This window comes from Bison bison, unplaced genomic scaffold, assembly GCF_000754665.1.
Source record: "Bison bison bison isolate TAMUID 2011002044 unplaced genomic scaffold, Bison_UMD1.0 scf7180017864141, whole genome shotgun sequence".
Taxonomy (NCBI): domain Eukaryota; kingdom Metazoa; phylum Chordata; class Mammalia; order Artiodactyla; family Bovidae; genus Bison; species Bison bison.
Genome location: NW_011494713.1, coordinates 3,625,968 through 3,640,451, shown reverse-complemented (window position 1 = coordinate 3,640,451; position 14,484 = coordinate 3,625,968). Strand labels below are relative to the sequence as shown.

The window sequence follows — 14,484 nt, the reverse complement described above, 5'->3', positions numbered from 1 at the left end:
GCCTTTATAAACATATACGCACACCAGAAACGTTTATTATAGTTTTAGTTGGGACTCAGGAAGGAGTGAAAATAAATGCATGTGTTTAATTTGCCATCTTTACCCTGAATTCCTATTTGTTTTTGAATTCAGTGGTATTGATCTTTCCCCCTTATAATTTGTGTTTTATGGCTTTATGTTTAAAAAGTTTTTTCTACCACAAGTTTATAAACACATTTATATTTTCTTTTATAACATATATTTTAAACATTAGGTCTTTAATCCTGTGATAAAATGTTTGAAAAATATTGAGGCTGTGATAATGGGAAAGTAGAGGTATTTTAAAAAAGGAAGAGCAATTAGAATCTTAAAAAAAAAGGCTGAGTGACAAAAGGAGAGTAAGCAAAGTATGCTACTTTTCTCTGCAATGAACAACACTTACATGGTCATTACAAAGTAAATTCTGATCATTGCCTAATTGTAGTTGTTGTTCAGTCGCTCAGTCGTGTCCAACTCTGTGACCCTGTTGACTGCAGCACGCCAGGCTTTTCTGTCTTTCACCATTTCCTGGAGCTTGCTCAAACTCATGTGCATTGAGTCAGTTATGCCATCCAACCATCTCGTCCTCTGTTGTTCCCTTCTCCTCATTCCTTCAACCTTTTCCAGCATAAGGGTCTTTTCCAGTGAGTCGGGTCTTCGCATCAGGTGGCCAAAGCATTGGAGGTTCAGTTTCAGCATCAGTCCTTCTAATGAATATTCAGGATTGATTTCCTTTAGGATTGACTGATTTGATCTCCTTGCAGTCCAAGGGACTCTCAAGAGTCTTCTCCAACACCACAGTTCAAAGTATCAATTTTTCAGCACTTAGCCTTCTTTATGGTCCAACTCATACAGCCATGCATGACTACTGTATGGTGGTATAGGTGCTTTTAGAGGATACGGTGACAGGGGAAGAGGGTTAGTAAGAGAGCTAAATCTTCACTTTTTGTAATAGGAAATCAACTGATAACTTTAAAAATAAGTATTTTTAAACTGATAACTTTAAAAAAAAACAGAGGTATGAACAAAGCATTTAGACATATGGCAGTAACTCCTAGAAGAAGTAGCTTAAGAGTTAAAAGTTGTAGGAAATTGTTCAGAATAAGTGCTTTGGTACTTTCTGATTTTATTAACCATGAGTATGTATTATTTGGTTTTTTTGAATGATACATCTTATAGAAAGAAGAAAGAACAGGATAGTATTGTCAAAGATGAAGGCAGAAAAGGAGAGTAGGGACTCATTCTCTGATGAGATAAATATTATATTACATGCCTATTCAGGTCAGGGCTTGAGGCAAATACCAGGTATGCAATGTGGTAGGATAATTTAGTGAAATATGAAGCTTTGTTTTGCCTGTGTTTTTCTTTTTTTCTCTTTTTGCTGATCATTTTCTTTTCTCTTTAGAGCAAGTGAGGATTTTGGTAGTGTTGAGAGTATCAGCACCCTGATGTCAGAATCCCTTTTACTTTTGTGAAAGTCTAGAGTAAACCTGGGAAGAGGTTTTACCTTGGAGGGACTGAAAAAAGGGAGGGTTTTGGAGAGAATTCCTGAAGACTGTGGAGGGGATTGGTGTGTATGTCTAGCCACTGTGGGCAGTGGGCTCTAATCCCTGACTGGGATGAAGCAAGTGGTAGGACCTAAGTAGATGGCTCTGGGGGGTGTCTGGGGAAGCCAGGACCAAGCCCAGAGGCTCTCACAGCTGAACTCCTGTGGCTCAAATGTGGCACAGAGCTATGAGTTGGGAGAGTCCAAGACTCAGGGAGTTGTACCTGCTGGGAACACAGGGGTCGTGGCATTGACTGGTGAGACAAATCCCCTGATGGGAGGGTGTCAGGGGCATGTAGGAAGCCTCCCCTGTGCCTTGCTATTTCTTTGACCTTTGCACAGCCCTTGGCAGATGGGATCCTGAGAGTGCCAGCCCTCCAGTGCAGGGCCTTGGAGTAGGTTCATTGGAAGAACATTTTATATTGTGTCTTTGGCCATGCCATGCAGCTTGCAGGATCTTAGTTCCCCAACCAGGGATGAACCTGGGCCCTAGAAGTGCTGAGTTCTAACCAATGGACTGCCAGGGAATTCCTGAAAGAGCATTTTAAAGTGCAGTAACTCTTGCACATCTGAGTTTATAGACTAAGATCACACCTGCTGCATGATGATAGGTAGGGAGCAGCCCCTGTCTTCACTGGCCTCAGGAGGAGCAGACAGCAAATATTTTCATGACTTGATAATAAGTGGTTAAGTGCTCTGGCATGCTCAGGCCCCAGAGGAAGAACAAGGGGATGCGGCAGACACCTCTAGCTCCTTGCCCCCCTCCCAGGAACTGTCCCCTCCTTTATCACTTGTCCTGGCCCCGTCTAATGGTCTCTCTCCCCTCCCTTACCTAAGGGTGAAGTGGGGAATTGAGGGGTTCTCTGCTCTGGGAAGGGAGAGGTATAGGAGAGCCAGGCTGGAGTCTTCTTGTAGAAGAGACTAATTTACATCTGATTTCTGGGGTTCCAAATACCTGTCACTGGAGACTCATTCCATGGGCTCAAGAGGTTAAAGTGGCTAAAGTACCCTGGACTCCAGCTAGGGAAGAAAGGAGAAAAGAAGGGATGAGGAGGATGCATTCCTAGCTGGAAGGAAGCTGAGGCAGGACTTGAGAGCCCAGGTAGGAACAAGAGCACACAGCCCCATTGGGCAAGGAGGAGAGGCCATGCACCCCCTTTCACTGGTCAGGGTGGAAGGGAATCCTCTGGGGTCTTTGGGAGGAGATGGGAACTCTGGGTAGGGCAGGTTCCAGTAGAACTTGTGTTTGCCTGTGTTACAGGCGGGCTCAGGCTCCCACCTCCCTCCAGTATGCCAAAAGACAAGAGTGGACAGCCTCTGGTGAAGCTGAGAGTGAGAGTGCTGGGCAGAAGCAGAGTAAGTGGTGTCTTCAGGGTCTCAGAGGCCTGCAGAACCATTGAGGATGTGTGTCCTGGAGCCACCATCTCTCCATGGGCTGGGATTTCTCCTAGACCCGGAGCAGCCCAGCTCCCACCCCGCCAGTCAGCTTCTCTTTTACTGCCTGCGGGTCTGGGCACCTGGGAAGCAAGGAAAGTCTTGGGGTGGGCGAGAACATAGAATTTTTCCAGCCTGAGCTCCTGATTGGGACCTTAGAGTGTGTGACTCCCCCCTGTGGTGACAGTGGCTTCTCTGCGGACACAAACACACAGAAACAGAAACATGGGAAGAAGGCCAGAATGGCTGTTTATTCAATTGGGTGTAAGTCATATTTACAAAGGAAAAAAGAGCTGGGTAGTGTGTAGTGTGGAGCAGGGTCAGGTCCAGGACCCTGGGTGACCTTTCCTCGGAGGGGCAGGCCTGCTGCCACCTCTCACACTGCCTAGGGGACATGCCCTTCTCTGCCTGTCTAGACCTGGCCTGATGTGGGCAGTGCAGCCGTGCAGGGTAGGGTGGGAATACAGAAGGGGTGGTTGAAGCTGGAGAAGGGGTGAGGCAAGGCCAGCATGAAGTGGCTGCTCTGGGGCCCCCGGGTCCTCCCTCTCTCCTAGCCTCTCTTGTCCCTTTGGTTGGGGCTCCAAGCCCTGGTGAGACTGGTGGGGACCTCCTGGGCTCCGGGCTGGTCACTGGGCTATGGCCCTTTTGAGATCTCAGTCCTGGGAGGGCAGAAGAGTGGTTTGAGCATGATCGAGGCTCTCCTTCACCTCCCTCCCCCTGTCCCTTTAGCTCCCTTACCTCTTACAGCCTTTGGAACCCTTTCCCTTCTTGCCAGACTTGGGGGCCCCCTTTTCCTTCTTACAGTCCTGGACTGGTTTCCGTGGGGCTGATGGCTTGTCCAGACGCTGCATCAGGTTCTGCACCCAGGCCTCTTTAGGGTCTGCACATAGCTCTGGCTGAGAGCGTTTCCGAGGCGAGAACCTAGGGTTCGGGGGTTAGCAAGCCTGTCCTAGTCTTGCCCATCATGCCCTCCCACTCAGCTGCCAGCCTGCACCCACCCTGTGGACCTACTTACAGGATAGCTGGCATAGCGCAACTCAGGGTTGGGTCCTGCTTCCGGTAGCTGCGGACAATGTTGGCGGGAATCTTCTTTCGGCTGTACCTGAGGCAACAGTCCTGTGCCCCTCCATCACTGCCTGTGGGTGGGGTTCGCAGGGAGTGAGAGGCTGCTTGTAGACTCCTACCCAGGCCTCTCTAGCTCTTCCCCGACCCTGTCCTCCTCCCCCTACCCCCGCAGGCAACTCCTTGATACCTTGGACCTGGAGGATGCAGAAGGCCAGGACCAGGACAAGGATGCTCAGGACCAGTGACTGAGCCATGGCCATGGCAGAGCTCAGGCGAGGTGGGCAGTTTCAGTCTGGGGGTCCGTGTGTGGACTATGACTGGTGTGCTGCCTATTTATGCAGGCGGACACTTTCGCTTCCCCCATCCCTAGGCACTCAGTCCAGGCAAGAGTAGGAATCTCCCTCCTTCCTTCCTGAAAGACACCCAGATCCTGTCCTGGCACCCAGCCTCACTAGTATGCGGAAATTAAAACTTCACACAGCTAGTCAGTCCCCAAGCCGACCCTGTCTCCTGCTCAATAAAAGTTGAATCTGAAAGGCCCGCTTTCTAGCCCCAGCCCCTGTCTTGATGGAGGACTTACCACCTCTCCTCTGGAACACTGTGACTGCCTCTTCAGTTCACTCCAGGCTCCATGTTCTTCCATTCCTTCAAGCAGACTGAGGACTGTTACTAAAATACAAATCTGATTAATGAGTTGTAAGAGTTCTGTGTACATTCTGGATAATAGCCACTTATCAAATATATGATTTGCAAATTTTCCTTCCATTCTGTGGGTTGTTTTTTCACTCTCTTGATATCTTGATAGTGTCCTTTGATGCACAAAAATTTTAAATTCAGTTCATCTAATTTTTCTTCTGTTGTCTGTATTTTTGGTATCATATTTAAGAAACCATTGCCAAATCTAAGCCCTTGAAGGTTTCCCCTTAGGTTTTCCCTGCAGCATTATTGAGGTATAATTGACAAAATTGTGTATGTTTAAAGTGTACAATGTGATGAGTTGATATATGTATATATTGTGAATATTACACAATATTATATTGTGTATATATTGTGAATAATTACCACAAGTTAATTAATACCTCCACCACTTCATGTAGTTATACCTTTTTATTTTTTGTAGTTAGACAGTTTGAGGCCTATTTTCTTAGCAAATTTCAAGTATAGTATAAATGAAAGTTGCTCAGTTGTATCCGACTCTTTGCGACCTCATGGACTGTAGCCTGCCAGTCTCTGTCCATATAATTCTCTGGGCAAGAATACTGGAGCGGATAGCTATTCCCTTCTCCAGGGGATCTTCCCAACCCAGGGACTGAACTCAGGTCTCCCGCATTGCAGGTGGGTTCTGCACTGTCTGAGCCACCAGGGAAGCCCACGGTACAGTATTGTTAGCTATAATCACCATGTTTGATCCTCAGAACTTACTCATTTTATAACTGAAAGTTTGTAGCCATTAAAACATCTCTCCATTTTCCCCAGCCCCTGGCAATCACCATTCTACTTTCTTCTTTGTATTTGACTTTTTTGTTGATTCCCCATATAAGTGGCACCATACAATATTTGTGTTTCTCTGACTTATTTCACTTAGCATAATCCCCTCCAGGTTCCTTCTTTTTCTTATGGAAGTTTTCCCTCTTGTTGTGTCCAACTCTTTGCAACCCTATGAGCTGCATGAGCTATTAGTATATTTTGGAGATTAATACCTTGTCAATTGCTTCCTTTACAATTATTTTCTCTTATTCTGAGTGTTGTCTTTTTGTTTTGTTTGTGGTTTCCTTTGCTGTACAAAGCTTTTAAGTTTAATTAGATCATGTTTGTTTATTTTTGCTTTTATTTCCATTACTCTAGGAGATGGACCATAAAATATCTTATTGTGATTTATGTCAAAGAGTAGTAGTCTTCCTATGTTTTCTTCCAACAGTCTTATAGTGTCGGTCTTACATTTAGGTTTTTAATCCATTTTTAGTTTATTTTTGTGTATTGTGTTAGGGAATGTTCTAATTTCATTCATTTACATGTTGCTGTCCAGTTTTCCCAGGACATTTTTTGAAGAGACTGTCTTTTCTCCATTGTATATATTCTTGCCTCCTTTATCATAGATTAGGTGACCATACATAGGTTTATCTCTGGATTTTTTGTACTATTCCACTGATCTATATTTCTGTTTTTGTGTCAGTACCATATTGTTTTGATTACTATAGCTTTGTAGTATGCTCTAAAGTCAGGGAGCCTGACTCCACCAGCTCCATTTTTTTTTCTCAAGATTACTTTGGCTATTTGGGGTCTTTTGTATTTCCATACAAGTCATAAAGATTTTTTGTTCTAATTCTATGGCTGCATTAAATCTGTAGATTGCTTTTGGTAGTATAGTCATTTTCACAATATTTATTCTTCCAATTGAAGAACATGGTATATCTCCTGATCTGTGTCATCTTTGATTTCTTTCATCAGTATCTTATAGTTTTCTGAGGTCTTTGGCCTCCTCAGCTAAGTTTATTCCTAGGTATTTTATTCTTTTTGTTGTGATGGTCAATGGGATTATTTCCTTAATTTCTCTTTCTGATCTTTAGTTGTTAGTGTATAGGAATGCAAGAGATTTCTGTATTAATTTTGTATCCTGCAAGTTTGCCAAATTCATTGATGAGTTCTAATAGTTTTCTGGTAGCATCTTCAGAATTTTCTATGTATAGTATCGTGTCCTCTGCAAACAGTGACAGTTTTACTTCTTCATTTCCAATTTGGATTCCTTTTCTTTTTCTTCTCTGATTGCCATGGCTAGGGCTTCCAAAACTATGTTGAATAATAGTGCTGAGAGTGGACATCATTGTCTTGTTCTTGATCTTAGAGGAAATGCTTTCAGTTTTTCATCACTGAGAATGATGTTTGCTGTGGGTTTCTTGTATATGGCCTTTATTATGTTGAGGTAGGTTCCCTCTATGTCCACTTTATGGGGAGGTTTTTTTTTTTTTTTGCCATAAATGGGTATTGAATATTGTCAAAACCTTTTTATGCATCTATTTCCCTAGTTTCTTATTGTCATCAATCTTCATTAGGGCCTCAATCAACTTGACACATGTAGGTTCATCATAGTTGGATGCAAGCACTCAAAGATGGGCATGGCACTGGTCTAATGCTTTGCAACTTTGCAAATCCATGTGCTAAGTCATTGTGATGAGAATGGTCTTCAACACTTCTTGCAAAACAATATTTATGTCCATTACCCTCCAGCACCAATGCCTTCCTTGGCCATAATGGTGGGTAATGGGTGGAGCTGAATCTTGAATGTACCCCAGGCTCCATCTCTGAGCTACTCAGAGGTTGCAGGAAAAGAGCCTCCAGAAGTTTTTTAGTTTGATGTACTCCCACTTTGTTTATTTTTAAAAGTATTTATTTATTTATTGGCTATGCTGGGTTGTCATTGCTGTGTGCAAGCTTTCTCTGGCTGCAACAAGAGGGGCCACTCTCCATTGTGGTGCTCAGGCTTTTCATTGTGGTGGTTTCTCTTGTTACGGAGCATGGGCCCTAGGTGCTCAGACTTCAGTAGCTGTGGCGCTTGGACCCTAGAGCATGCAGGCTTCAGTCGTTGTGGCATGCAGGCTCAGCAGTTGCAGCTTGTGGTCACTAGAGTGTGGGCTCATGGAGTTGTGGTACATGGACTTATTTGTTACATGGCGTGTGGAATCTTCTTGGAGTATGCATGTACCCTGCATGGGCAGGGGATTCTCAACCACTGAACCACCAGGGAAGTCCCCACTTGTTTATTTTTGCTTTGTTTTCATACATTCAAAAATATCATCGCCAAGACCAATGCAGAGGAGATTTTCTTCTGCGTTTTCTTCTAGGAGTTTTATGGGTTTAGGTCTTACATTTAAATCTTTAATTAGAATTAATTTTTGTGAGTGGTGTAAAATAGGGGTCCAGTATCATTCTTGTACATGTGGCTATCCAGTTTTCTCAACACCATTTATTGAAAAGACTATCCTTTCCCCATTTTGTATTCTTGCTTCCCTTTCAAAGATTAGTTGACTGTATATGTGTAGGTATATTTCTGGACTCTATATTCTATTGCATTGGTCTATGTTTCTGTCTTTATGCCTGTACTATACTGTTTTGATTACTAGAGCTTAGTAATATAGTTTGAAAGCAGGAAGCATGATGGCTCCAGCTTTGTTTTTCTTCCTCAAAATTATTCTATTTGGGGTCTTTTGTGGTTCTATGTGCATTTTAGGATTTTTTAATATTTCAGTGAAAAAATGCAATTGGAATTTTGATAGGGATTGCATTGAACTACTTTGGGTAGTTATGGACATTTTAGCAATATTAACATGCCAATCCAAGAATATAGGATATCTTTCCATTTTTGTCTTCTCCAATTTCTTTCATCAGTGTCTTATAGTTTTCAGTGTATAGGTCTTTCACTTCCTTGGTTAAATTTATTCCTAGGTATTTTATTGTTTTTGATGCTATTGTAAGTGGGATTGTTTCTTAATTTTTTTCCAGATACTTTGTTGTTAGTGTATAGAAACACAACTGATTTTTTATGTTGATTTTGTATTTTACAACTTTACTGAATTTGTTTATTAGTTCTAAGAGGTTTTTGGTGGAGTCTTTGGGGTTTTATATGCATACATAAATTTTCTTGCCTGATTGCTCTCCCTAAGACTTCCAATACTAAGCTGAATAGAAGTGGTGACCATAAGCATCTGTCTTTTGTTCCTAATATTACAGGAAAAGTTTTCAACTTTTCACACATGAGTATTATGTTAGCTGAAGGCTTGTCATATATGGCTTTTATTATGTTGAGGTACATTCCTTCTATACCCAGTTTATTGAGAGTCTTTTAAAAAAATCATAATGGGTGTTGAATCTTGTCAAATGTTTTTTCTGTGTCTATTGAGATGATTGTATGATTTTTATTCTTCAGTTTGTTAATGTGGTGTATCATACTGATTGATTTGTGGATGTTGAACCATCCTCATATCTCTGAAATAAATCCCACTTGATAGTGATGTATGACCCTTCTAATCTGCTATTGAATTTGGTTCTAGTATTTTGTTGAGAATTTTAAAATCTCTGTTCATCAGGGATATTGACCTGTATTTTATTTTCTTATAGTGCCTTCATCTGGCTTTGTTATCAGGGTAGTGCTGGCCTCATAAAATGAGTTAGGGAATGTTCCCTCCTCTTCAGTTTTTTTTGGAAGAGTTTGAGAAGGATTGATGCTAATTCTTCTTTAAATATTTGGTAGAAAAAATATTTGGTCGTATTCATTAATGAAGTTATCTGGTGCTGGGTCTTCCTTTGTTGGGATATTTTCATTATTGATTGAATCTCCTTACTTGTTATAGATCTATTTAGATTTTCTATTTATTCTTGAGTCAGTTTTGATAGTTTATATGTTTCTGAAATTTATCCATTTCATCTAGGTTACCCAATTCATTGATGTACAATTGTTCATAGTATCCTCTAATAACATTTTTTGTGTTTAGAAAATTGATAGTAATGCCCCCAGTTTCATTTCTGAGTTTAGTAATTTGAATTATTTTAAAAACTTGAATTATTTAAAAATTCTTTCTTTTTTCCTTAGTCAGTCTAACTTCAAGTGTGTCAATTTTGTTGATCTTTTCAAAGAACCACCTTTTGGTTTTGTTGATTTTTCTCTATTTTTTGTATTCTCTATTTCATTTGTTTCTGCTTTACTATTAGTTCCTTCTTTCTGATATTTTGGGTTTGGTTTTATTGACTTCTAGTTTCTTAAAATGAATAGTTAGGTTATTGATTTGAAATATTTTTAAATATAGGCATTTATAGTTATAAATTTCCCTCTTAGCATTGCCTTCATTGACTCTCAAAAGTTTTAGTTTATTATGTTTTTCTTTTTATTTGTCTCAAAGTATTTTCTAAGTTGCCTTGTGATTTCTTCTTTGACTCTTTATTTGAGTATATTGTTCAGTTTCCACATATTTGTGAATTTTCCACTTTTCCTTTTGTTACTGATTTATAGTTTTATTCTACTGTGATCAGAAAAGATACTCTGAATGATTTCAGTCTTAACATTTTCTTAAGATTTGTTTTATGGCCTATCATATGATTTATTCTAGAGAATGTTCCATGTGAACTTCAGAAGAAATCGTATTCTTCTGTTTTTGGTGTGTATAAATGTCAGGTCTAATATATTTATAGTATTGTTCAAGTTCCCTGTTTCCTTATTGATCTCCTGTTTTGTTATCCATTATTAAAAGTGAGGTATTAAATTCTACAGCAATTATTGTAGAACTGTCAACTCTCCCCTATAATTCTGTTAGTTTTTTGCTTTATATGTTATGAGGCTTGGCTGTTAGTTGTTTATAACTGTTATATCTTTCTGTATCAAACATTTTATCAAAATACAGTCTTTTTTATTTCTTAAAACCTTTTTTACAAAAAGTCTGTTTTTTCTGACAGGAATCGAGCCACTGTAGCTCTCTTTTGGTCACTGGTTGCATGGGATATTTTCCCATCCTTTTACTTTATTTATTAAAATATTTATTTATTTATTTGGCTGTGCTGGGTCTTAGTTGCAACATGTTCAACTTCGTTGTGGCATGCAGGATCTGTAGTTGTGGCATGTGGAGTCTTTTTCTTTTTAGTTGCCACATGTGAACTCTTAGTTGCAGCATGTGGGATCTAGTTCCCTAACTAAGGATCAAACCCAGGTCCCTTACACTGGGAGACCAGAGTCTTAGCCACTGGACCACCAGAGGAATCCATCCTTTTACTTTAAAGCTCTGTATTTGTATCTCAAGTTAGTCTCTTATAGATAGCATATAGATGGATCATGCTTTTATTTTTTCAATTCATTCTGCTAATCTCTGCCTTTTATTTATTTATCTACATTCATTTATACATTTTATTTATTTTTGGCTGTGCTGGGTCTTCATCACTGCATGCAGCTTTCTCTAGCTGTGGAGAGTGGGGACCAGTGTCTGTTTGTGGTGCTAGGGCTTCTCATTGCCATGGCTTCTCTTGCTGCAGAGCACGGGCACACATGCCTGTGTAGTTGTAGGGCACATGTGACTTAGTAGTTGTAGTGAGTGAGTTAAGTAGTTGAGGCTTGCAAGCTCTAGAGCGTGGGCTCATTAGTTGTGCCATATGACATATCAGATCTTCCTGGACCAGGGCCTGAACCAGTGTCTCTTGCATTGCAAGAAAAGTTCTTAACCACTGGACTACCAGGGAAGCCCCACATTTTATTTATTTATTTATTTTTTATTGGTGTATTTTTTTTTTAGTGGTATATTACACTGCTGTGGCATTTTCTGCTATACTGTGAATCAGTCATATGTATACGTATATCCCCTCTTTTTTTGGATCTTTTTTCCTATTTAGGTCAACCATTTAGAGCACTGAGTTCCCTGTGCTATACAATAGGTTCCCATTAGTTAGCTGTTTTATACAAAGTAGTGTATATATGTCAATCCTAATCTCCCAATTCATCCCATCTCCCCTTTTCCGCTTGGTGTATGTTTGTTCTCTATGTCTGTGTCTCTATTTCTGCTTTGCAAATAAGATCATATATACCATTTTTGTAGATTCCATATATATGTGTTAATGTACAATATTTGTCTTTCTCTTTCTGACTTACTCTGTGTGACAGTCTCTAGGTCTATGCATGTTGCTGCAAATGGCACAATTTCATTCCTTTTTATGACTAATATCCCGTTGTATATATGTACCATATCTTCTTTATCCATTCCTCTGTTGATGAACATTTAGGTTACTTTCATGTCTGAGCTGTTATAAGCAGTACTGCAGTGAACATTGGGGTGCATGAATCTTTTTCTTTCCTTGACTCTGTAAGGTCTTAGTTGTGACATGTGGGATCTAGTTTGCTGACCAGGGATTGAACCTGGGCCCTCTGCCTTGGGAGCATGGAGTCTTAGCCACTGGACCATCAGGGAAGTCCCTGCTTGTATCTTTTTGAATTATGGTTTTCTCTGGGCCCCAAAGTGGAATTCTGGGTCATATGGTAGTTCTCTTTTTAGTTTTTTAGGGCTTTCCATGTGGCCCTAGTGGTAAAGAATCTGCCTGCGTAAGAGACACAGCTTCAGTCCCTAAGTTGGGAAGATGCCCTGGAGAAGGGTATGACAACCCATGCCAGTATTTTTGCCTGGAGAGAGGAGAGAGCATATAATATCTATACACTATCTGCAATCTCCAGAGACAGAGGAGCCTGGCAGGCTATAGTCCTTAGGGTCACAAAGAGTCGAACATGACTAAAGAGACTTAGCATGCAAGCACACAAGCTGTTCTCCATAGTGGCTGTATCAATTTACATTCCCACCAACAGTGTAAGAGGCTACCCTTTTTTCCACACCTTCTCTAACATGTATTGTTTATAGATGTTTTTGGATAATGGCCATTCTAACCAGTGTGAGGTGATACACCATTGTAGTTTTGATAATCTCTGCCTTTTAATTAGAGAGTTGAACTCATTTTTTTCACTTTTTTACAGTTTTATTGAGATATCATTGACATATAGTACAGTATAAGTTTAAGGTATACAGCATAAATATTTGACATATATATCATGAAATGATTATCACAAATCATCTCATATAGGTACAAAATAAAAGAAAAAAAGTTTTTCTTTGTGATGACAGCTCTTAGGATTTACTGTTTTAAAACCTTTCATATACCACATATAGTAATGGTATTTGTCTTAATTATATTGTATATCACATCCCTGGTACTTGTAACTGGATGTTTGTACCTTTTGACTCCCTTCAATCCAGTCCTCCCTGCCCTTATTCTACCTCAGGTAACTACAAATCCAGTCTTGTTTTCTATAAGTTTGTTTTTGAAGCACAGTTGACCTGCGACACTGTTAGTTCCTGGTGTAGGAACTATTTCTGTACAGTTCAAAATGATCACCACAATAAGTCTAGTTAGCTTCTGTCACCATATAAAATGTCTTATACTTATTGACTATATTGACTCTGTGCATTTCATACTCATGACTCATGTAGCTAGCTTGGAGTTTATAATTAACATCTTAAGCTTATAATAATCTAGTTTGAATAATATCAGCTTTGTTTCAGTAGTACAAACAAATAGTACTCTGCTCCTGTACATCTTCGTTCTACCTCCTTTATATTGTTACTGTCACAGATTACATCCTTATATACTGTGTACCCATTAACATAGATTCATAATTATTATTTTATGCCTTTTAAATCACATAGGGAAAAGAGGAGTTATAAACCAAAGATATGATATACTATCATTTATATTTGCCTGTGTTGTTAACGGCTGTAGCTGTCCATTTTGACTTTTCCAAAAATTTTTTGCCAAGTGCACTCTTTGATGTGTGTGGTCCCTGAAATTTCTGTTCTCTAATCTCTGTGGTCAGCCAATGTCCTGACAAAGATTTATCTCTCCCTCTCTCACAAGAGTTCAGTTCAGTTGCTCAGTCGTGTCCGACTGTTTGCGACCCTATGAATCACAGCATGCCCCTTAAATATTCTGATATCTGCTACTGTGGAAGCTGCTGCAGCTCAAGAAGGCAGAAACCAAGGCAAACGTCTGCACCTATCTCTCAGGGAACCCCCAGACCAACCAAAATATAAAACCCCAATTTTTGGAGGACATGATTCTCTGCCACCAACCAGCCACTACGGGAATGTGGGCTGCCATCCCCTAGCATTGACTAGTAGCTAGTTCATGTATGATCTCTTCTGAAAGATCAACATCCTTGGCCTTTATCAAGCACTCCTCTCAATGTTCTGTGTCCAGTTAGGTTCCAAAGTTCTGAAATAGGGGGTTCCAATTGCTTTTTTCAGCCCAATGGTTGCTTCAGTGGAGGGATTAACCCTAGAGTTTTCTACTTTGACATTCTGCATGCTGTCGTTCTTGTAGTTGAATTTCTAACATTTAAAATCTTGAAACCATTTGGAATTTATGCTGGGATACAGTGTGTGAGGATTATTAGGTCATAGGTTAGAATCTATGTTTAAAACCAGTGTAGAATCTCGAGTTATGATCACCAGGTTAGGACTAGAAAATTCATCTGGTTCCCAGGGTGCTAAACCCAGTATGCCCCTCACCCCCAGGCTTACCCCAGCTTTGTGGAAATAGAAGACCACAGGGAGGACAGGACTGGGTGGGGTGCAGTCAGGACAGCACAGGCCGGCACAAGGTAGTGACAGAAAGGTTGTGCCTGGAATAGGGGTGGTGCTATTGGGGAAGGATGGGATGCGGAGGGGATGGGATTAGAGATGGAGATATTGCTGGGATGGGGGCCCCAGAAAGAGAGGGGCTGGAATCTGAGTACATTAGAAGAGAGATACTTGAGATCTTGGGTTGGAGATTTTACAGCAGGCTGAGATCTTAAGCAGGGCAGGGAGTGTCCCAGTTGGCAAGAAGCTGGCATTCCTGGAACAGGA

At 40.6% G+C, this 14,484-nt stretch overlaps 1 protein-coding gene across 1 annotated transcript; it reads right to left on the bottom strand.

Moving 5' to 3' along the window:
• Positions 1-3,222: 3,222 nt before the first annotated feature.
• CCL21 (chemokine (C-C motif) ligand 21) lies at positions 3,223-4,397 on the bottom strand. The gene is made up of 4 exons (XM_010840085.1): positions 4,251-4,397; positions 4,014-4,134; positions 3,737-3,919; positions 3,223-3,657 (listed from the first exon to the last, which is right to left on the bottom strand). The coding sequence occupies exons 1-4, from the start codon at positions 4,321-4,323 to the stop codon at positions 3,633-3,635; spliced, it is 402 nt and encodes a 133-aa protein (XP_010838387.1). The 5' UTR covers positions 4,324-4,397; the 3' UTR covers positions 3,223-3,632.
• Positions 4,398-14,484: the final 10,087 nt, after the last annotated feature.